The 23,310-nt window shown below is 37.2% G+C and overlaps 1 protein-coding gene across 1 annotated transcript; it reads left to right on the forward strand.

Moving 5' to 3' along the window:
• The first annotated feature begins 2,085 nt into the window (after positions 1-2,085).
• LOC133835160 (uncharacterized) lies at positions 2,086-22,835 on the forward strand. Its single transcript, XM_062265062.1, has 4 exons — positions 2,086-2,437; positions 6,052-6,315; positions 21,204-21,239; positions 21,361-22,835. Exons 2-4 carry the CDS (start codon positions 6,190-6,192, stop codon positions 21,571-21,573), a joined length of 375 nt encoding a protein of 124 aa, XP_062121046.1. The 5' UTR covers positions 2,086-2,437; positions 6,052-6,189; the 3' UTR covers positions 21,574-22,835.
• The last annotated feature ends 475 nt before the right edge of the window (positions 22,836-23,310 follow it).

The raw sequence follows: 23,310 nt of genomic DNA on the forward strand, positions 1-23,310 counted from the left end.
AAACTTGCTAAAGCGACAACAATTTAAGAATAACCGATTATCGGTATTACATATTAGATTTCTTGTTGTGAAGTTGGTCTTAAGACCTAACCGTGGTAACGACCTCTGGATCTAAAGGCCTGCTCCAAAAACACTAAATAAATTCTGCTGGCCGCCAGATCCACAAATTTCAGTGGGACATTTTGTACAGCATAAAGCATGGGACAATTATAAACCATAATTATATATCTGAGTATCGGTTGTAGCAATGAGCAATCATTAAAATAATAAATTAGTCTTGACGTGAGCAACGGACGCTACAGATCATAAACTTAATTTCAATATTCACTAATAAATAATTTATGATAATAGACTATTTATTGTATGATAATTCTATTATAAGTAAGGGAAAAACTAATTCTAAGCGAAATTTTTAAGGTATAGTTAAAATATGGGTTTGATTTTAAATGCACAAAAAAAACATTTAAAATATTTTTAAAGATGCTTTGCTTAATAAAGAGTAATTGAGAGATCAGTCTGTTCGTACGAAACATGGGTCTGTGAGGCTAAATTTAATAAACTTATCATTTTGACAGCACTTGGTATTATAATCCCTATAATATTACGACTACTGAAAATTTGGTTGCGGTCAGATAATTGTAGAAGATTGCAATCGGATCTTAGTTTCTTTCGTTAACAATTTTGTATATTTTGTGTGTTTTTGTATATATATATCGATATACCTAATATGGCGTTTGATATTTTGAGTTTTTTTTAGTATATTTTGAATGTAATATATCGATATACCAAATATTGCGTTTGGTATATTTTAGTTTATACACTGTTTACACATCACTTGGGTGGTGGTATCTATCTTATGTTACTTGTAAATAAATAATTTTCCAAAGTTTACAGGGATCATTAATACCTTATATAAAAAAATCAAGACAGTTTTTATACATTTTTAAAGAATGTAGGTTTCGGGACTTCTTTGATATTATGGTTTAAATTTTGAATAAATGCATTATTATGTGTGTAAATTTTACTCCCTTAACTAACATCACGATTTCTGAAATTCACATTAATATAATGACAACCGGGGAAATATATATATTATAGTTACTCTTTACTCAATAAATTATATTATTATTATATATTTGCAGTATTGTGCAGTCGAGAACATCAATAATTTGTGCTTAATTATAAATTGTTATATGGGCAGTTAGGTCGGAAGATTGTTGCCTACTTTTCAGATGCAGTTCCTGATTATCCCAAATGAGGGATGTGCAAGTAAACAGGATGCAAATAAATGTGTTGTATGTGTGTGTTGTGTGTGCTTTCCTTCTAGTATTTAAGCTTCTCAATGCACAAACAAATGTGTGTGTGTGTGTGTGTGTGTGTTTGTTTTTGGCCTGACCCAGAAACCTATTTGAAAGAACGAAAGTCAATATAAACGTTATGCGACTTCGGCATAGACACGCACAGGATGCGGAGGCACGAGAGGAGAACTGTGAGGCAAAGTGGACTCGTGTCACACGATAGAGCCAAGTGCGAATGCACCAGCTAACTCCGCCAGCCCCTCCCAGCCACTTTGCGTTCCCTGCTGTCCAGGCCTAGACATCGACAGTTGAGAGCTGAGAGTTGAGAGTCGACGGTCAACAGTCAACGTCAGCCCACAGCGCGCACTGATTTGAATAACAGTGGTGATTTGCTTGAAGGGATTGTATTGGGCATGCCACATGCGGCACTGAGGTGAGGCAGAGGCATGGACTTGGGCCTGGGTGGTGCTGCGGCGTGGCACGTGCTCGCGTGTCTCTTGCGCAGAATCAACACTGCGCAATGGAAGTTGGCACTGTGTGGAATCCATTTCGAAAGTTTGCGATTGGCAAAAGCTTTTGGGATAGGTCGCGCCTCCTGCCACGTGCCTCGCGCCTTCACACTGATGTTTGGGGCAAAGCTTTGGGTTGTGAACTCGACTGGCAGCTGGAAGAGTGGCAGCTGGAAGCGGCTGTTGGCTGGTGGAACCCAAGACACCCAGCGGTGTGGCAAGTGTGCTTGTATGTGGCAAGTGGCAAGCGAGCACTGCCAGCAGCGTCACCCAAATTAGTTGCCAGCGTATCGCCATCGCGTTTGTATCTCAGCCAGTGTCCACGTAAGCGTTCACACCCAGGGTCGACCGTGTCAGTGTCTGTGTTCCTAGTGTAATTGTATTAGTGGGTCTGTATGCGTGACTATGTGTCTCCTAGTGTGTGTGTGACCTGCCTGCCCCTGTCGATATTATTTTGATTGTGCCTAAGATCGAGTTGGAGTTAAAGCTGAAGCCAGGATGCGACTCCGGTGAAGCAGTCTCAAATTGCGGTGAAAAGCAAAAAAAATTGAGTAAAGAGGCAAACAACGAGTACGTTGCGTTGTTTGCTGGCACGCGTGCATTGCAAGTGACGTGTAGCAAGTGGCAAGTGTAAGTGATAAGTGCGAGAGTGACCCCTTCGAAGCAGAGGCAGAGGCAGAAGTAGAAGCAGAAGCAGAAGCAGCTTGGCCGAAAATAAGAAAATAATGTGGTGATAAGTGAATGTTGCCAAACCCCGGGGAAATCATTAGCGAGTGGCCATAGCTGTCCCCATGTCCCCGTCTTCGTCCCCGTCCCCTGCTTGCCACATGCCTGCCTCGTGCCTCGTGTCTCATGTCGCTCTCCTCGTGCCGTGTGCCTTGTGCGTCGTGTATGTGTCCTTAAAGCTGCGCTCACCATTTAAAGCAAAGTTAGCGCGTGCCGACGTTTAATTATGTAAAAGCCACAGGAGCGACGCACACACCAATACAAAACCAGCACACATACACACACCCATACACACACACTGAGACACAAACACACTCGCATACAAGAACATGTGTACAGTCAGAGATACAAAAGTATCTGCAAGTTTTGTCGCTCGTTCCGTTGTCGTTGTCGCTGTTGTTGTTGCTGTTACTGTTACTGTTGTTGCTAATGTTGTTGCTGATGTTATTGTTGTTGTTACTGTTGCCGTAACCGTTGCCGTTGCCATCGCGTTGGGCAGCAGCAGCAGCTCTCGCAAAAACTCTCGCAGCTCCTCTGTGCTCAGGTCACAAGCTCAGCCCAGCTCGGCAAATCGAAATTTCATTTCTTTTAACACAAATTGATTTTTTTGTTGTGTTTGTAGTTCTTCTTTTCAACATTTTCACAGAACATTTTCGCAGCTTGCAGTTGCGACGTTTCGATGTCAGTTTTCATTTGTTTTTTTGTCCTTTGTTTTCGTTTTCGTTTTTGGCTTTGATTTATGCTGAGGCCAACTCGGGCGTATACGCAATGTGGCGCAGCCCCTCTCGCTCTCTCTCTCACCCTTCATTTGCCATCTCTCGCTCGGTCTCGCTCTCTGTCCCATTCCCATTCCCTGTCCTTTCCCTTTCCCTTTCGCTTAGCCTGCCCTCATCTTCAGCTCAAATAAACTGCTGCAATTAAAATGAAATTGTTGTCTGTTATTTGCCCACTTTAGTGTGTGGTGCCGGTGTTGTTGTTGCTGTTGTTGTTCTCGTTGTTGTTGCTTTGCCAAGCACGCGACAGCAGCTGCTGAAAGTGACAAAACAACAACCGACAACAACAACAATAACAAAGCCAACACACACACACATAAATTTGTAGATGTGTATGCGCTTTTATGCAAATTGTATCCTTTTTGCCTGCACGTGCTTGCCAGAAAAGTTATTTCAAAAATAAGAAGTTGAAGAAGAAGAAGAAGTAGGAGCAAGAGTAAGAGCAAAGCACGAAGTAAGTGAAACGAAAGAGAGAACGAAATTCAAGAAAAAGAAACCAAGAGGAAAATGAAATGAAAAATCAATGATGCTGTCATGTAGCCAAGAGCAAAGCAATAAAGCTGAGAGGCTCCATCCAAACATATGTACAAAGTTATATATACTATATACATACATTATATATGCAATACAAGCGCGTGTGTGTGTGTGTGCGTGTGAACGATAAGAATAATAAGGCCATGCTGAAGGAATTGCTTCTTGTACTGAAATATATATATTTTGAATATAATACTATATTAATATGCCAAATATATTCTTTGGTATGTAGGCATTTTTCTCAAGATTTTCAACTTTGTTTATCTAATCGCAACCAAATTTTCAATAGTCATTAATATTTTAGTTATTATTGTATACACCAAAAACAAAACTGCGCAAATCTAGCTTAAAAATTGTGGTTCTATTCTATTTACGAGGGGAGGTAACAAAAATTTGAAGCCAAAAAATTATATCCCTATATCTTATAGTCTCTGAGATCTAGGTGCTCATACGGACAGATTAACGCCTCGTCAGTTGACGTTGATAAAGTAATACATACATATGTATATACTTCATAGACTCGCAATTGACTCCTTCTACCTTTTACATACATTTCGTGCAGGCACAATGCTATAATAGCCTTCTACCCTATGGGTAACGGGTATAATAAGTTATCGATTTCACAGATTTGAAGTTTTCTCAACTATTAAAATATTACTGTGTGATGATTGAAGTTTAGATAATTCTCAGAAATCAGAAAGGGGATTCAAATGAAAAATGAATAATACATCATTCCGAAATTATTGCCCTTCATTCATAAATCAGACTTGATATCCTGTCATTGAGTTCTGCTATCTGCGCAGCTGCGATCTAATGTAAAAATTTGAATTTGCTTTGTAGGCTTACCCTAGTCAATGTGGACTTCCTCAAGATGCCTCTGTGTCTGCCGCCAAATAGTTCAAGTTTGTGCACGCACTTAGCCTTGACTTCTTTTCGAATTGTTTTGGCCAGAGGCTGAGGCTCTGCCAATTGGGACATTCAATGCGAAGGAATTGATGTTGAACTCATGAGTTTACCCCGGGACAATTGCCAATGCGCTGGTCCCGAGTAGATAGCCACCAGACGGAAAGCACATTTGTGTTGCATGCCACGCACACACACGCACACAACAATAGAAGGGGCATTGCAGTCAACGACACCTGGTGGCAGCACAGCAGCAAGAGCAGGTGCTGGAGCTAGTCTGCAGGGCATTTACTTATGGGTTAACTGTATGCAGTTCCGTGTAACATGCGCAACACTTTGCTTTTGCTTTTGCTTGCCACTCAAATCGGGTATGAGAATAAAGCCAACTTGCAGCCCAGCTGCCGTGCCATGCGCAACTTTATTAACCCCGTTTACAGTGGGAGGCATCCATGGTCCTCTGCTCCATTCCGTTCCCTTTGCTTCATTGTTTCACCGAATCGCTTCAATGTGCCACGTTCTCGTCCTTCTTCTCAACGCCTGTCTACATCGTGTGCCATGTTCCATGTTCCATGAACCATGTGGCAGGCTGCAGGTGGCAGGCTTCTTCTTGTTGCCTCAAGTGCCACCACCCAATGCGGCCCTCTTCGTGGCCCTTTTTTCTGCTTTGTACCTGGCGAGGGAAGGCGGCTTTTGGTTAAAAAGTTTATAATTTCATCAGGCGCGCCACATAGAGTCAAGAGGCACTACGGAAATGAGGTTAGACGCCCCTCAGCCCCATCTGCAATTGGTTGCAATGCGACAACTTGGAGCCTGGACGGCTTCCCTACTATATCTTGCATTCAAGTAATAAGAAGTCTTCTTATATGTTAGCTAGATTTCAACTTTACTCCTAGTTATGATTTGTTCAAATAACATAAATTTCCTCGAGTTACAATATCTATCGGATCTTAATTGATTTGGTTGACACAATTTAGTATATTTTGAATTCTATGGTATATTTTCAATGTAAAATATCGAAATACAAAATATAGCTCACAGTATCTTTAAAGTATATTTTGCTAATTTGGTATATTTGAGGAATAATTACTTTGGTTTTACTATTTCACAGTCGGGTACTTTTTTAACTCTTAGTATTCTCGTAAGAATTATACTTTCTTAAACTTCATTTCAAACTCTTCTTCACTTCACTTCTGTGAATCCCAATAATATATAGTAATACTTGGCATCACAATTTCTTCGGATCTGCTCCATTCAGATTTACAACAATAACAATTCATCATCTTTCATGTTTGCAACAACAATTTACAGAATTCGTGGATTCAATTTGCGCCACAAAGTATAGAAAAAGTTCGAAAAGTGTTATTTAAATCGCCGCATTAATTATTGAGAGTGTAAATGTGAATAAAATAAAAAGCAGAAAGCGAAACGTTGGGAAAAGATCGTGTGATGAATGCGCGGAAATCACAAGAAAATTCCCTGTCCCATTTGGATGTGAATTACGTCAGTTTGGCCAAAAGCCACGCCTTCGACAACGACTTACAGCAAAGTGAACTGTTAACTGCTCAGCAACAGGTAAGAAGAACTCGAGATATTTCTAAGCCACATAAATACTATATATGTATATGGTATAAAGATCTCTAATTCTCTTCCATTTTTTGGGTTGTATGTAAATCTGTGTTGTAGTTGAGACTCAACTCAACTAAATAGTTATGCTCGCAGAGCCAATAAATTCGATTGAAGTACGCATTTATAAACATTCGCCGGATTTCGATAAATCGCTGTTTGGGCCACACAATTTATGCATGTGGAATCCTAATGAAGATGGGCCAATAATCATTTTTAATAGCTGCTCAACTCTCCAGCTTTCAGCTCACAGCTCTCAGCTCTTAGTTGTGCGAACTCTAGCCGGTCTGTAGCCTCAATATTCAAATTTTATTGTTTTTTATTTGTTTTGTCACTAAATTGGCAACTAAACCCAGTTGAACACTGAACACTAAACACTGAATACTGAACTAAACAGAAACTACTTACTTTGTGGTGCGGTTTATGTGCCGACGACATCTTTCTGGCTTTGTGGTGTGGCTGCTGTGCTTTTGTGACTGGCTACACCACCAAATGATATCATGATCTATTTTTAAGCCAACACACACACTCACACCTAACTATACTGACTTGGCTAATAGGCTTCATTGATTAGCATTTCTGCCTTTATTGTAATTGCCATTATTGAACTAAACTCTAAATTATGTCAGAGTGGTTTGGCTTTAATCTCTTGCATCCAAAATTAATTCATTTATATTGAATATTTTTGTTTTACATTGTCGAGGCTCTCACAAGCTTTAACATGGCTATGTTCAATTAATGGTATACGATTTAGAAGGGAAATAAATTCGTATCAGCAAGCAAAATTCAAAATTTTCAGAATGCAAAGAATGTTATAGAATTAATTTTGTTTATGGAATGATTCAATACTTTGCAGTAGACTATTAGATTTAGATACCTTAAGTTGATTCATTGCTGAATGTTTAATTTTTGGGATTTACTTGCTGACACATTGATTATAGAAAATTGTCGGGTGAAATACATAGGTAAGTGTACATTTAATAATATAATTCTGTTAATGTAGAATAGTATATTTAAGTTAGTTAGTAATACAGTTATAAAGTTGTCATTTTCCTAAGCAGTTGAGTTGAGTGGAGCGAACGCAGTGACATCGTTAAGTGTCAAAAGCATTTGGGATGATCCAAAATGTGGCACTAACTAATGACGTTAATGATGCCGTTGCTAATGGCCAATCGTTGCCAAGAACTGGTTTCACAACCAAACGGTTAGTCGTAATTGCGGGCGGGTTGTCGATTCCGCGGCTTGGGGGGCGTGACGGGCGCATAACACTTCCGCAAAAAATAAAATAAACAAACCAGTACACAAAATAAGACGAAATGAAAAAAATTATATGAAAATAAATAAAAAAAAACTTATACAATGATCTTAACGTAGTACACGATCATCGGTGGTAAACGAGGTGTGGATCTTTGTGAATAAGTAAGATCGTATAAATATTTTGGTCAGCAGCTAAACCAGTTCCATGATGCCCTGTTGACGGCTTGAATAATACTCGAAAGATTCGATAACTGAATTTAGTGCAAGATGAATTCAGTTTAGCCGCAGTTATTATTTTCCTTGATTTCCGATTAATGAATTTCAAAACGACAACACTTCAGTAAGACGAAAAATGTTTTCTTCTATTTGACTGATTTTCAATCCAATCATTATATTTGTATATGTACCTGATTTTATGTCTCGCTGCCGCCGGCTGCTCATTGGGTAATCGAATTAATAATGGCCTAAAAAATTACATTTCAAGTTATTTGAATAAATTATCAATTATATTTGTGCTTGTGCATATATTATGTATGCATAAGCAACTAAGTGGTAAATCCCAACTCCACGAAAATGCAAGTATACTATGAATCTTACATGCTGGCGAGATCATTAACGAGGAAAACGGCAATTTGTTAGGGGAGTTTCCCAACTTCATCTTGTATTACTTGACCCTTAAAATATAAAATGGATTTTTACACTCACTAAACGATGATGCTACTAAATTTCCTACAATAAACAATTACCGTTATAGAAAATGTATTTTGTTAATTTTAATTCGATTCGTGTTTTTATACCCGCACCCAGTGAGTAAATGAATGTAACAACAGAAGTCATCTCCGACTCTATAACGTATATAGATTCTTGATCAGCATCTGCCTGTCTGTCCATCTGTCCGTATGACACACTGAATCTCAGAGCCTATAGAGGTAGAGATATACTTTTTCCGCTACCGCAAATGAACGAAAAACAAGCTAGATTGACGATTTTAGGTACATACAATTATAACTATAGTTTCTATGATTCTTGAAAATTTGGTTGCGATCTTTTAAAAATTTTAGTATTTATTTAGGAATTACTTTAGTATAGGGGAAAACTTTTAATGCAAACAGGTCTTAGTTGCTTTGGCTGACAATCCCGTCAATTTTGAACTAAATAAACAATTGATATACCAAATATAGACTTCGATATATTTTAGAATATTTGGAAATATTTGCATAATATGGTTTTATAGAAAATCTGAAACGGGTAATAAACAGTCGAGAGCACTCGACTTTTTACTTGTCTTATATTTCTAGTGTAGAGTAACATGTGGCTTTTAAGATTGCTATAATGTTGGACGTCATATATTAATTAAATTAGTAATTGTAATTGACTCTTTTACCGTTTACTTTTGAATTTTCAGCTCCTGGTTGATGTATAACTAACTCTGAAATAATTACACAAAACAGTTTGTTAATCAAAATACAATTGTTGAGGCCATGATTACGCCTACACATAAACTAAAACAATATGACTTTTCTAAAATCTGACAAAATATACCCTATGGTCTAGTAACTTTTGAAATAAGTTCCGTCGAATTGGTCTAAAAGCTTAGCAAATAGCGATATTATCAAGAAAAATAAAAATAAAGAATAGTGAATGAGTTCGCAGAAAGGCAACTTCATAACTTCCGTAAGCTGCACAAACATTGAAAATAAAAACGCAAATATAAATATACAAATGAAAATTGCACATGAATTCAGTGACCCTGGGAACGTATGTGGTCAAAACATCGCAGCTTCAGCTCTTCGAAGTTTTTGGGTACGAGTATTTGTATTTTATTTTAGGTTTTATTTCAGTTTCAAAAGAGTTGGCTGGGCAATTGAGTGAGCCCGTTAATTATAGAGCTCGATCAATTATTCATTTGCCAGATTACCTGAGAACAGAGAGCGTAAAATGAACTTCACTTAAAATGATTCTGCGAAATTCGCAATTCATTTTGTCGAGGCAAGTTCGGTCTCTTCTTCTCTTCAGTCTGTGCTCATTTCAATATTTTTATTGTCTGATTGAAGTGTGACGTGGATGCAGATGGAGTTCGCTTTTGGAGCGAATCGTTGAAGTTGATGCTGGACTTGGATATGGATGTCGATGTCGATGTGGATGTAGAACCGCAAACTGGTCGGCATTTTGGCAAAGAGATTAATTGCCAGTCGGCAGTGTTTCATTGATCTGCAGTTGTCGGGGGAGGGATGCCACATGATCGTCATGATGTGGCACAAATGGCTCAACTGCATTTCCGAATTAATTGTTTGACCTACCATGGAAATGATCCATTAAACGAAGTTCATCAATCTTACTGTGAAAACTTTGCCTAGTTGCATCCAAAATTAAACCGCAACGTAAACACAATGTTTGTCCTCAATTAATGGCTGGCGCCAGTCTCATAAATTTTAAAGTAAATTTAAATATTAAAAATCAATAAAATAATAAAGAGCATTGCTTATCGTGTACCTTATACAAATAACACAAAGTCAGATATTTTTTAACACATCGATTTTAGTCGAAATTGGTATTAGGGTATATAACCAATTCTCAGAAGAGGAAGTTATGTGCTCTAGCGATTCTATTACAAAGTTTAAACAAGTCAGAAAGCTACAAGTCAGAAAGCTACAGACTGTAGCTTTCTTACTTGAAAAATTTTTCTTTAATAAGTTTGATGCTCTAGTTTAAATTATATATATGTATATTTTTCTCGATTAAATTGATGAATAGAAAATAAGATCGAAATACTTTTTTATATTGTGGATAATGGAATACTTCAAGTTGCTCAAGGCCTGTTGAATTCCATGTAATTCGTTGTTAACGCTGGGCTGTTAGTCCACATAATTGGCTAAGAGAGTGCAACTGTGAATTAATTGGGCAGGCCATGTAAATGGCCTTTAATAGAACGCTTGGTTGCTCTACCAGTACCCAGACTGACCGAGAAAAGTCAGCGCCCGAAACCGACCGTGGTGAGGCTTTTCCATTTCCACCTGCTCAACGTGTTGGCAGACAGCGACATCTAGTGATGACGTCGGCCACCAGTACAGGTGAAAGTCAAGCGTGCTCGCTTCCTGCCCCAGGACATACAGCCTTGTCTTCTCAACACTCCGACTCTCCCTGTTCACAGCCCCCGTTCAGCGCCTCGGTTTTGTACCTGTCTCTGTGCGCCGTTTGCGTGTGAATTTTCAGTTGCTCTCGATGTCTGTGTTCAATTTTCCAATTTTCAAGTTGTTGTGTTTCTTCAAGTCAGTGCGCACTGGTGTTCAAATTTCAACAAAAAAAAACAGACTCGCACTCACACACAGGCACGCACAACACAGACGTGTTGAAAGACACGCAACTAAGGCTGTAGCTAAGCCTGGCCAGAAAGACTGTCGCGAAACAGGTAGTCGAGTCCTAGACCAAACCACCCATGCCACAGGCCGCAAATGAAATCATCGAGCGGGCCTCAAACACACACTCACACACACATATGATGTCGACTGTGGTCACGGCCGGGTGACAAAGCCACAGGTCTAGTTCGACCCCGACCCAAGCCTCAATTGAATAAAATCGATTTTGGGCCGAAACAACAATGTCAAATGCATTGCCGAAGCAGTGGTAGGAGGGAAATTCGATACATCGATAAAATGGGCAAATCTAATCCGACTCCGAGGTGCATTCCCTTATACAAACATCCTGACCAACTCCACATCCATTTGACCAGCAGCTGGCAGTGTTTTTGGACCCAATAATCTCCATGTCCCCCATTCCATCCACCAGCAGATGCAAATATTGTATGTGTGGTCTACTATATGTCTCTATCCCGTGTATGTGAATTGTAATTAGTGGCACTTTCCCAGATCCTTTGTTTTGTTTGCACACACTTGGCGCAGCAATGACTGCGGTCAGCAAGTGTCGGACCCAGATCCTCTGCTTTGAATTTTATATTCCACTCACATTGCATTGCAAATATGCCAAGCTTACATTGTATTGAGTTCGCATAGATAAAATATTTATTTACTTGCACCAAGTACATATGGGGCCAGGCATAGATATAGATATAGATAGAGATATAGATATAGATATAGATATAGATATAGATATAGATATAGATATAGATATAGATATAGATATAGATATAGATATAGATATAGATATAGATATAGATATATATATAGATATAGATATAGATATAGATATATAGATATAGATAGATATAGATATAGATATAGATATAGATATAGATATAGATATAGATATAGATATAGATATAGATATAGATATAGATATAGATATAGATATAGATATAGATATAGATATAGATATAGATATAGATATAGATATAGATATAGATATAGATATAGATATAGATATAGATATAGATATAGATATAGATATAGATATAGATATAGATATAGATATAGATATAGATATAGATATAGATATAGATATAGATATAGATATAGATATAGATATAGATATAGATATAGATATAGATATAGATATAGATATAGATATAGATATAGATATAGATATAGATATAGATATAGATATAGATATAGATAGATATAGATATAGATATAGATATAGATATAGATATAGATATAGATATAGATATAGATATAGATATAGATATAGATATAGATATAGATATAGATATAGATATAGATATAGATATAGATATAGATATAGATATAGATATAGATATAGATATAGATATAGATATAGATATAGATATAGATATAGATATAGATATAGATATAGATATAGATATAGATATAGATATAGATATAGATATAGATATAGATATAGATATAGATATAGATATAGATATAGATATAGATATAGATATAGATATAGATATAGATATAGATATAGATATAGATATAGATATAGATATAGATATAGATATAGATATAGATATAGATATAGATATAGATATAGATATAGATATAGATATAGATATAGATATAGATATAGATATAGATATAGATATAGATATAGATATAGATATAGATATAGATATAGATATAGATATAGATATAGATATAGATATAGATATAGATATAGATATAGATATAGATATAGTTATATAGATATGAATTATTCAGTAAAAGTGTTACGTAGAACACTTTTTCCCAACATATACGAACGTATTGAAGAACTAAGGGAAGCACGCGATTTAATTTATTTTTTTTTTAGAGTTTCGTAATTCCGCATCATATTTGGGTCGCATTCTCCAAAAGTATGAACAATTTATGCAAATTTATTGACGCTGCACTCAACCCGAAAGTTGAGCGCACTTTCCCAACTTGGACTTGGATCATACTTGACCCTAAATCATCTAGTGTCTGCCAGTTCCACCGTGCCCTTCTCCCTGGCATTGTGGTGGTTATACAACGGAAAAGGAAAGACGAAAAAAAACAAAAGTCCAACACAACAAATAGACAGAAACATATTTGGAAAATTATTTGCTATTGTTTGTCGCAATTGTTGTCATTATTGTTGGCAACATTAGGAGAGTGGCAACAGTGGTGACGGTGGTGCTGCAGTCGCATGTTTCCACCATAATTCTTTTAATTATATGATCTATTACATTAGACACACTGAATGCGTACATTTCTCGCACACTTGTAACACATTTTAGCATATTTTATTAATTTAAATAATTCAACTCAGACAGATGCGAGAGGTCAGATAAAACGATACAGAAAGATGTAGTGTGGCATTTGCTCAGCGATGAGTGACGAAATGTCCGACAGCCGACTGAAAGTCTCAAAGAAAATCGAGCGGAGGAAGAAGCATTTGAAAATAGTAAGAAAAAACCAACGAAGCGTCCAAGCGAGCGCATCCACCTCCGTTTAGCTCGCTAATTAAATTCAGTGGAAAAGAGGCGCATTTACCGACGACCTACCGAATTTCATTTTAAATAATATATTTCACTTTTTAGTGTAATTTGTTTATTATTTACCTGTATAAGCGATTGCAAGCAATGACTACAAATTAACCAAACAACCAACCAACGCTTGGCCGCCTCTTCATTTGCTGGGTTGCTTCACCTCAGCATGGTTGACTTCGGTTTTGGTTAATAGCCCTGATGGATTCGTCGACATCCACGATGACACATGAGTAATGGTTGTCTAAGCGACGACGAAAGGGGAACAATGACAGTTCCTCCTCTAGATAATCTTCTTTGACAAGCTGACTAATATTACAAAATCTACAGCAAATTATAAAATCTTAGAAGCAGGTTCTTTGAATATTGACCAATTCAATTACATATAAACAGATTATAATAAATTTCAAAAGAAATAATAGAATATTTATTATTGTACGTCTCTTCGAACATTTGCCTATCAAAAACCTTCCTATATAGTAGGTCTTTGGCTTAGATTCCATTCTTCTATTGTGCACCCCAGTCGCAGCACAATTAATACTCTGAGCGCCAGCAGTATCTCAATTGTCAAGGGTTCATAAAGCGCATTCAGCTCATGGGGAATTTCGACAAGCGTTTTAAGGACAATATTTGCCCAACGCACACACAACTCGGATGGATAAACTGACAATGGGACAAAAGCGGCGTGTCAGCAGCAATGACTGGATGATGGGAATTATATGCATCTAATCCTTCAAAGTTAGAGCAGGTGGCACGTGTTAAGTGATCCAATGTCAAGTGGTTAGACGGCTAATAGAGAAATCTGTGAGATGCGCTTTGAAAAATTATATCTGGCTACTGGCAGGCATAGAAAATGAAAGAATGAATGAATGGGAACTCAACCCCAATCTTAAAAAACCTAAACCCAAAATTGAAAACTGAAAACCAAACCCAAATTCTATAGTCAAACACAACAAGTATCACTTTGAAGTTTCCACTCTTTCTTTGAGATCCTCACGCGCCATCCGTCACTCCATCACGTTGAAATGTTGATGTTTTGACGTCACATCATTATCTGTTCTCGACCTCTGTCTTTGTGCCATTGTCTTGGACTGGGCCTCCCCTCAAAAAGCAGTGGCAACAGATCAACATCAAAATGAAAACTAGACGTCATTACAATTGTGCCTCATCATCTTGTCTAAATTAAAGAGGGGCAATAGAATTACTATACTTGAGTAGGTTCACTCATTTACTACCTTGATACCGATCAGTTGTAATTGGGATTTCAGGTCTTACAAAACTGTTAATTTCGGTTCGTTTTGTTTGGGATTGTCCCCAAACAGATTTCATATATTTTTTGAAAGCATTAAATGTTCACGAAACGATTTCAAATAAAATAACTACTTTAGTTATTTTCTCCTTTTAAAAATATTGTATAATGAAGGTGAATTTAAAAAAACTAAGTCAATATTCAAAATGTTAAATTTACACTGGTCTTTAAGCACATGTAGTTGTGACATTCATTCCTTTTCAATCAATATATAATTCCATTTTATAATACAAATCTCTGATATATATATATAATACAATTGTATTTTATATTGAGAGTATCTTTCTTTCTATTTTACTACCAAGTGCTGTTTACTTGCCATGTTCGATTTGACCAATTAATCGACTTGTTGTAGTGTTAGTAATACGAGACTAAATAATACTCTGATGTCACTTTGGTGAGGCAATAAAGATTTAATCAGAGCAGCGTCGCGTCGCCACACTATAAATAGTTTGCCTTAACCCTAAAACATTTTGACCCGACCGCTGTGGCATCTTGAGAAGAATACATCTCTTTTTACAGCCAAAAAGAAAGTGTGAATCAATTAGCTTCGTACCAAGGGCCTCAACTGTTTATTTTGCCAAAAAAAAAAAAAAAACGAAGAAAAACAATTACGAGATTTTTATTACACTCGATTTTACTACTAAAACCCAAATTGTTCATCATGTTGTTGTCATTTGTTTGTTGTGCGTCTTGCGTTGTGTGTGCTGGGTGTTGCTTGTTGTCAATGTCGTTAAAATGTTTGCGGCTATGACGCGTCGACGCTTCGTTGACTCGACGCTGGCTCATTGGGTGAAAGGCTCGACGATAAAACCCTAAGTACACCACTCCACTTCACTCCAAGGCAGGCACAACTCTGCAATACTCTACTTTGAAGATGTACAAGCATGATAAACGCCAGCCCGTGCCAGAGTTCATCAATTACCTCAATGCCGAACGTCTGGTCAGAATCTTTTGCTGTTGCTTTGTAAGAGATATTATGTTTTGCAGATACTTGCTTAATACATTTGTGTTTATATCGCTAAATATCGTTTAGTTCGTGTTTCACGTGTGCACACGAACCTAGTCTTGACCCCCCTACAATAGCAATAAAGCGCATTTGTCAAAATGTTTGTACCAAACGAATGCTGCGTCATCGTTGTACACAGCATAGTCATCATCGTCACGGTTCGTGGTGGCAAGGAGAACCACCGAGTGTTTGGCACGCGTTCGCTCTCTGCTCTGACGATCTGCCTTCGATCTGCCGACTGCTGGCGGAGGCAGCACCAATTGAAATGATTAGTTTGAGTTGTCAGTTCTTGACACCACTTGTCATCTACGCTGTCAAACATTTTCGTTTCGCTCGTTTTGTCCTATGAAAAATTGACAAATTTCCTAATTCATATGCTTAAAATGTTTTTATACAAAATATAATTTTCTTTTTAGTTAAATGTTTTTTTGTTACGAATGGATATGATTTGAATACTTTTAGGAATGCATTTGAAATATTAAGCAACGCCTAAACAAAAGTTATGATTGATAACATGGCTCAACGCCAATAATATACAAATATTAAAACGTCAAAAACAATCAACGAGTTAGGAGAATTACGAGTATCAGTAGAGATTTGATCCAAACAAAAAGTAATTAAAAGTTTTTGGTGTAATGCCAGAGCTTTGAGATATTTCATGAGCAGTGATAACTGGACTTTGATCATAACTGAGCATAATTATAGTCTTGAGACAAAGACCCAAAGGCAGACTAGACATACACATAGGCATTCAGGAAGAAAGAGAGACAGAGGGAGAGAGACGTGTATAATCGAATTTTTAGAGTGAAGCTCTAAAAAAAGAGGTTGTACTACAATAAAAGTGCTTTATATAATTTTCCCATAGCGGCCCGATGCACGGAACGAAACGGAACGGATCTTTATTTATGGCATAATGATCATCATCGGACTCTCAATAGTTCCCTCACCCTTCAGCCAACTGTGCCGGGGGGAAGAGTCGCCCGTCTCATCGCTTTACGATCAATGTATGCGAGTGTATGTGTGTGTGTGTGTGTGTTTCTGTGCGTTGGGCATCATCTGTAGAGAGGTCTCTGTTGCCAGCAGCTCTTCGATAATTCTTTATTATTTCTTTAAAACTTCACCTTTAATTAAACACGAAACGAAATTATAAAAATGTACCTGCTTTAACAGAGCCCGAACAGCTATCCCAAGTCCAAGTCCAAGTCCAACTCCAACTCCAACTCCAAAGTCGCATTCGCAGTCGCAGTCAAAGTCGAAGTCGAAGCTGGAGTTGTTAACGCTGGCTTCTTTCTGTTATATCAAATGGTGCCCACGGGGGAATTTCTACCTGCACAGCGTCCCGCTCATCTGCTGCTGCTCTCGTGTTCGCCCCCGTTGTCTTCTGTGTGTGTCCCCAAATTCGATCAATTTAGATACAAACACCCATTTATGCATCAGTACCTTTTATTAAACTACACTCATACGAGTGTGAGTGCGAGTGTCCGCAAGTGCTTGTGTGTGTGTGTGTGTGTGTGTGTGCATGTGTGTGGGTCTGTTTCTGTTTTTGTTTCTTCCGCCGATCTTGGCAATGCTACGTGTTGCCTTAATAAGCCCGTTAATGGAATATTAGGCAATGGCAGAGTTTCAATTCAGTTTTTAGGTTTTCGGGGAGACAATCAATATCAATACGCAGTCTCACATGGCGATACACTGTGACAGATCAGAGAGACAGAGAGAGAGAAAAAAACATAGAGAGAGAGAGATGGAGATAGGCGAGAATTGGAGAACTGCGACAGAGACAGCTTACGCTTGCGCTGTTGTCGTTGAACTAGTGGCCAGCTCTGAGCATCACACGATCGAACCAAAGATTTTAGTGCTGGAATGCAATAAAAATTTTATTTTTTGTTTTGTTCGATTTGATACAAGTTTTATAGTTGGTCTGCTTATTGTGTGTAGGAGATACACACACTGTTTGACAGACACATACACACACTTTTTCACAATGTACGTACTGCCAACATATAAAAGTACAATCACACACACTGATATGAGTAAAACGAGTCTACAAATGGATATAAAAGAGTCAACTTGCACACATTTTATGATATTTATACACTTAGAGAAATAACTAAAAAGTAACGCAATTGAAATATATATTAGACTCTATAAAAGTCGTAAATATCGCATTATATAATAATAATAATAATAATAATAATAATAATAATAATAATAATAATAATAATAATAATAATAATAATAATAATAATAATAATAATAATAATAATAATAATAATAATAATAATAATAATAATAATAATAATAATAATAATAATAATAATAATATGACTAGTTCATCTTGTTCTTATCTCTTCCAACAAAATTATTATAATTAGTTTGTGATTTACAATATTAAAATAAATGAACAGTTCATTTTTGCAATTACATTAGAAATTACAGAATTAGACGATAAAACCATTTTCTCAGTGTATTGAGATGCTTCCGCCTCCATATATCTAATTCAAGTCTTTGTCATTGCACAAAGTATTAGTGACTACATAGCGACTGTTTTCTCCGGTTTCTACGCCACAAGTATATTTGTCTCTCTCTTATTTTATATTGCTGACTCTTTCATTGCCGCTGTAATAAATATTTGATACTCGCACTAAACCCGAATTAACATAATTTGATCGAGCGGTTTGCCGCTGAGGCCGACACTGACAGCGGTGCATTTTTTAATGCCTGCCCGCTGGAAGCGTCGGAAAATTATTACATGGAAGACGATACCTTTCCCCCTCGCTGTTGCCATCGTGGTCATAATGAAGAAGATGCTTTCTTTTTACTTATCTATCGGCTAGGAAGATCTATGTATTATGATCATACACTAACCTAGCCACATACGCACACACACATGCAGATAGGTTGTAGATACATAAGTATACCAACTAGACAAATGTTATTACCAAAATGAAAGAAGAAAACTAAAAAGGAAAGAAAAAATAAAGAAAGGCAGCGACAACACTGAGATCTGTGACTAAATTTATTCAAAAGCGATTCAAAAAAAAAACGTCGCCATCGCTCTCCCCTTTCATCCGTTATACTCTCGAAGACTCGTTAAGAATAGATTTTGGATGTTGTTGTTGTTGTTGTTTTTTTTTGGTAATGCGTGTGACTGCCATTAGAGTAAAGTACTTTGGATAGTCGCCGAAGTCTGTGTCCCCTGTCTCCTCCCCCGTTCTGATATAGAATCCCATTCCTTTTACCATTTCCAATCTCTTTCCTTGAGACAGCATCAGCTGAATTGAGCGCTTGCATTTCTTCGTTCTTGGCTTTCTTTCACCTACAAGATTTATCGCTTTGTATTTGTATTATTTTTAGTTGTTTTATGTCAGCTGCACATTCCCATCCAACTGCTCGGCCTAGTACATGCCTCAATAGCACTTCTATACGATTTAAGATTGTGCTTGTATATAGTTAGCTTTCATTGAGTTCCCTCTCAGTGGGTGAAGTAGAGATATTCGATTCGATTTGTATTGCAGTCCCATCTAGGCAATATCGTTTTGCGTTTCAGTATACAATCTTATACATACATATCTTGTCTCCCTAATTATGTCCCCCCACTTTGTATCGAACATTTCTATTCAGTGCTATATATTTTGTGTGTAGGTGGTTGAAAAGTAACTCAGTAGTAGTACTATATCAATATACCAAATATAGCATTAGACATATTTTAGTATTTTTGTAATATATGTATTTTTTATATTATAAGGATGAGACTGTTTTGCTTTTACTGAATATAGTAACTTTCTTGATTGTTTATCCATCCATCTAGAAGTAGAAGTGTTAGCTCACGCCACATAAGAAAAAAAATTTACCGTTATAGCTAAAGTGTATGCCCCTTAGATGTAAGAAAGTTCCATTCTTTTCGCTCATCATGTTGGCCAAATCTTTGGATCGAATTAGACCGAGAAAGAGAAAGAGAGAGAGAATTATGAGTTTACTTCACTTTTTTGTTTAGTTTTAGTTGGTTGATGTCAAACTAGGCGTCTTGTCCCGCGTATAAAAGATGCCTTTTCGCAAGTTTCAAAAGAAATTATTAATTAATGTACGAGCCTCGAAGTTGAATTGGCTCTTGGCCTCATCTTCATTTGACACACCGCACCAATGATACCCCTTCAGCCCATGTCAAATGCCCAATTCCCAATTCCCAATACCTAATGCCCAATGCCCAGTGCTTCGGTCATTCCCATTTTGATATTCCAGTTCATGTTATGTTAATCGGCCAAAGAGAAGTTACCAAAATGCTGGATGATGGCTTTTAGAGACATGTTCTCTGTATAAAATTAAGTATCATTTGATTGCCTTTGTCCAAATCGCCGCTAAGAATTTTTGGTTTAGTTGCCGTAGTCGTTGTAGTGTTACTTTTAGTATACGTATTTGTATGTATGTATCTAATGCTTTCAGATAGAAAAAAAAGACACACACACAAATTCGTATTTCTACACAAAATTAAATAGAAATTTTTGTCGCCGAGTTAAACCGAGTTCAATGGACTGGACCTACGGCCACATTTTGCGGATGACGACAGCAATCATTGTTTTTTTTAGCATTACATGTGCGAGTAATGTTCCAGGAATTTAAAAAGGATTTCAATTTCATTCTCCTTTTAGTTTTTGTCAAAGTTGTCAAACAATTTTTAGCACCAGATGCTGCTCGTTGATAGTTCTGGCCCAATTATTGCAACTGATAAATCCCGAATACGTGATTTCCCACTCAAGATAGTCGACATGCGTCGACGTCCTTCGGTCTCTGTCGATTCCTAGAACCGAAATGGGATTAGATGTTCACCTCGTTTTGTCGAGCACACGTTTCGGCTAATGGAATTGTAAAAAAAAAGATTGCGGAAAAACTCAATAGTTGCAACCTGAACGTGAGTGTGTGCCGCGTCAACGATTTCTTTATGCAAGGCCAAAGATGTTCATATGAGCAATCCTGATTCAATAGTTTAATGACGGAAATTGCAGGCATTCCTAAATAAATTAATTTAATTTAGGGCTGGTTCCTTAACATCTAGTTATAGCAATTGTTATTTATCGATAGAATTATTTTTTCTGTCAGATAAAAACAGTTGGATTTTCTTAATGTATCGGAACATAATTTGCGATTTAAGAGATTTCATGTGAGAGGGCCACTTTTGCTTTATTTACAAAAGTATATCAAATATTTTTGGGTATTCCACTATTTACAATAGTAGATTTTGGTTTACAAACTTAACTCTTATCGAATGAAGAGATGAATTGTTCTAATAATATTTAGAGACATATGAATATTGAAATAAATATTATTTAATATAATATAAATTCCAATTTTTAATTAATTTACAGGGTTCCTCGCCTACTCTGACGTTGATCACCTCAAAGGTAAGTCAACAGCTACCTGCTCAATTAGCACAAACATTTATTGCATGGCTTATTCGCTTGGCTAGCTGAGCACTTGGCATTAAGTGCATGTATTACTAGTTAGTTATATACTTGCAATTAGGTTGACTCAGCAGGGTTAAACCTGGCCGACACTCGCAACTCGAGCAAAAGAAGCGGGTATCCAGGATTTGGGTCTGCAGGTGACTCATTCGACAGGAAATTACGATGGCGGTTGGAGCATGCAGCACAGAAATCTTGCACCAAGAGTTGGCCTGTGAAAAGCACTCTCACAAACAGCCAGAGATTTACAGGCAGACTCGTCGAGACTGCATAAATACTAGTATCTTAGCGATTTCAGTGTTAACTTTAAGCTCGTTCGGCACTCGTAAAAATTATAGTTTATTTTTTGGATGGACTTCAGTGTCACCAACACGCGTCGTCTGTTGTAATGGGTCCTAGGCCAGAGATTACCTGGCAGCAGATTACAATATCGGGTAATCGCATTGCTTAAGTCGTTAGACCCTGACAAATGGCCGCACACTCGGCGAATTCTGCAGAAGAAGTTTGAAGAGGTTCGTGGCGGAGGAGGAACAGAAGTGGAGGCACACTTGGAAGTGCTTGAGAGTGCTGAAAGAGAAGCGTAGTTGGCGACCTTGAAAATGCAAACTATGCCGCGAGGGCGCTACACACTCATGCACACACACACACACAACCAACACAGGCTTGGGAAAGGAAACACAAGCGCAGAGGGGCAACACTGGGAGAGGACAAGGGAAACAAAGTTAAGTGCTGACGTCGAGTGTGTGTGCGTGTGTGTGAGTCTGCGTGTCCTATGCTCAAATACAAAGGCAACACTGGCAAACGAAACGAGTTTCGATGCCACCAAAAACTGCAACAGTATCTGTATTTGTATCTAACAGATACACGAGCTAAAATGAAATTTCGCATGCGAAACCGGCGAAGACAGCAGAACGAAGAGCGAGGAAGACTGCGAAGAACGCGAAGCAGAAGCAGAAGCACCGCAAAGCAAAAGTCGGTCTTTGTGCCAATAGAGCTTAGAATGCGGTAGGACAACACTCCTCCTTTTTATCTTCGTCTTCTCTGTTGCATCCCTCTTCTTCTTGTTGTCTTTTTATCGCGTTGTTGTTGTTCTTCTTCGTCATGTTGATGTTGCGGCGCGCCGCAGGAAACGACAACATTGCCAAATTCATACTTTGATCTTCGTCTTCTAAACAAATTTCGCAGATGTTATTGTTGCTGCTGTTTGTCCCAGTCCCAGTTCCAGTTCCAGTCCCAAGCTCCAGCCCCAGACCCAGGTCCAAAATTTAATTCTCAGACCCAAATCCCCTTCCCAGTTAAGCTCCTTGCTTGCGTGTGTGAACTCTCGTTGAACAAGGCGGCGATATGCAAGATTTAATTTGACTACATCATTTCGGCGTGCGGCACATTAAAATTTAATTAAATTCATTTCTTTCTTCGCTAAAATTTGACACATTTCAAATGTTTTCAGAACCCTACTCCAAAGTTTTATTTTTGGTGAGCTCCCGATAATGTTAATGTAGGCCATTGAAGAAATCCATTAAAAATTGTTCAGTAATCAATTTACTGCATTCACAAATTTAATGCCGAAAATATATTACCAAAGCTAGATATTCAAAACATCTAAAACAGATAATTATGTATATATAACTATTTATATATTATTATTTACACAATTATGGAAATACATTTTTCTATAAAAATTTCTATCTTATTACTAAAATTCCTATTAGTAATTATTACAAAATTAAATACAAGTAAAGCAATAAAAATTAAGTATGGGCAATTCAATCTGATGTGAAAAACAAACAAATACCAAAATAATTTTTTTATTTTGAGTGAAGATGAATCTTATAGCTCTTGATTATCACTTTAATTAGAACTAAAAAAGATTTTTGGAATGAATTTTCTGTTGTAAGATAATTGCGAAAATTAACGAATTCGTGTACTCACCAAAAATTGAACGAATTTATATATTTTATCGTAAAATAGAAAAAGTTTCCAAAACACCAATATTAGCTATAAGAAGAGA

This window comes from Drosophila sulfurigaster, chromosome 2L (assembly GCF_023558435.1).
Source record: "Drosophila sulfurigaster albostrigata strain 15112-1811.04 chromosome 2L, ASM2355843v2, whole genome shotgun sequence".
In the NCBI taxonomy this organism is placed as follows: domain Eukaryota; kingdom Metazoa; phylum Arthropoda; class Insecta; order Diptera; family Drosophilidae; genus Drosophila; species Drosophila sulfurigaster.

Bases quoted from the DNA above. Each gene is read 5' to 3' on its own strand.
- LOC133835160 (XM_062265062.1), top strand. From the start codon at position 6,190: ATGAATGCGCGGAAATCACAAGAAAATTCCCTGTCCCATTTGGATGTG. The intron at 6,316-21,203 runs GTAAGAAGAACT...ATTAATTTACAG, and splicing joins TGTTAACTGCTCAGCAACAG to GGTTCCTCGCCTACTCTGAC. The intron at 21,240-21,360 runs GTAAGTCAACAG...ACTTGCAATTAG, and splicing joins TGACGTTGATCACCTCAAAG to GTTGACTCAGCAGGGTTAAA.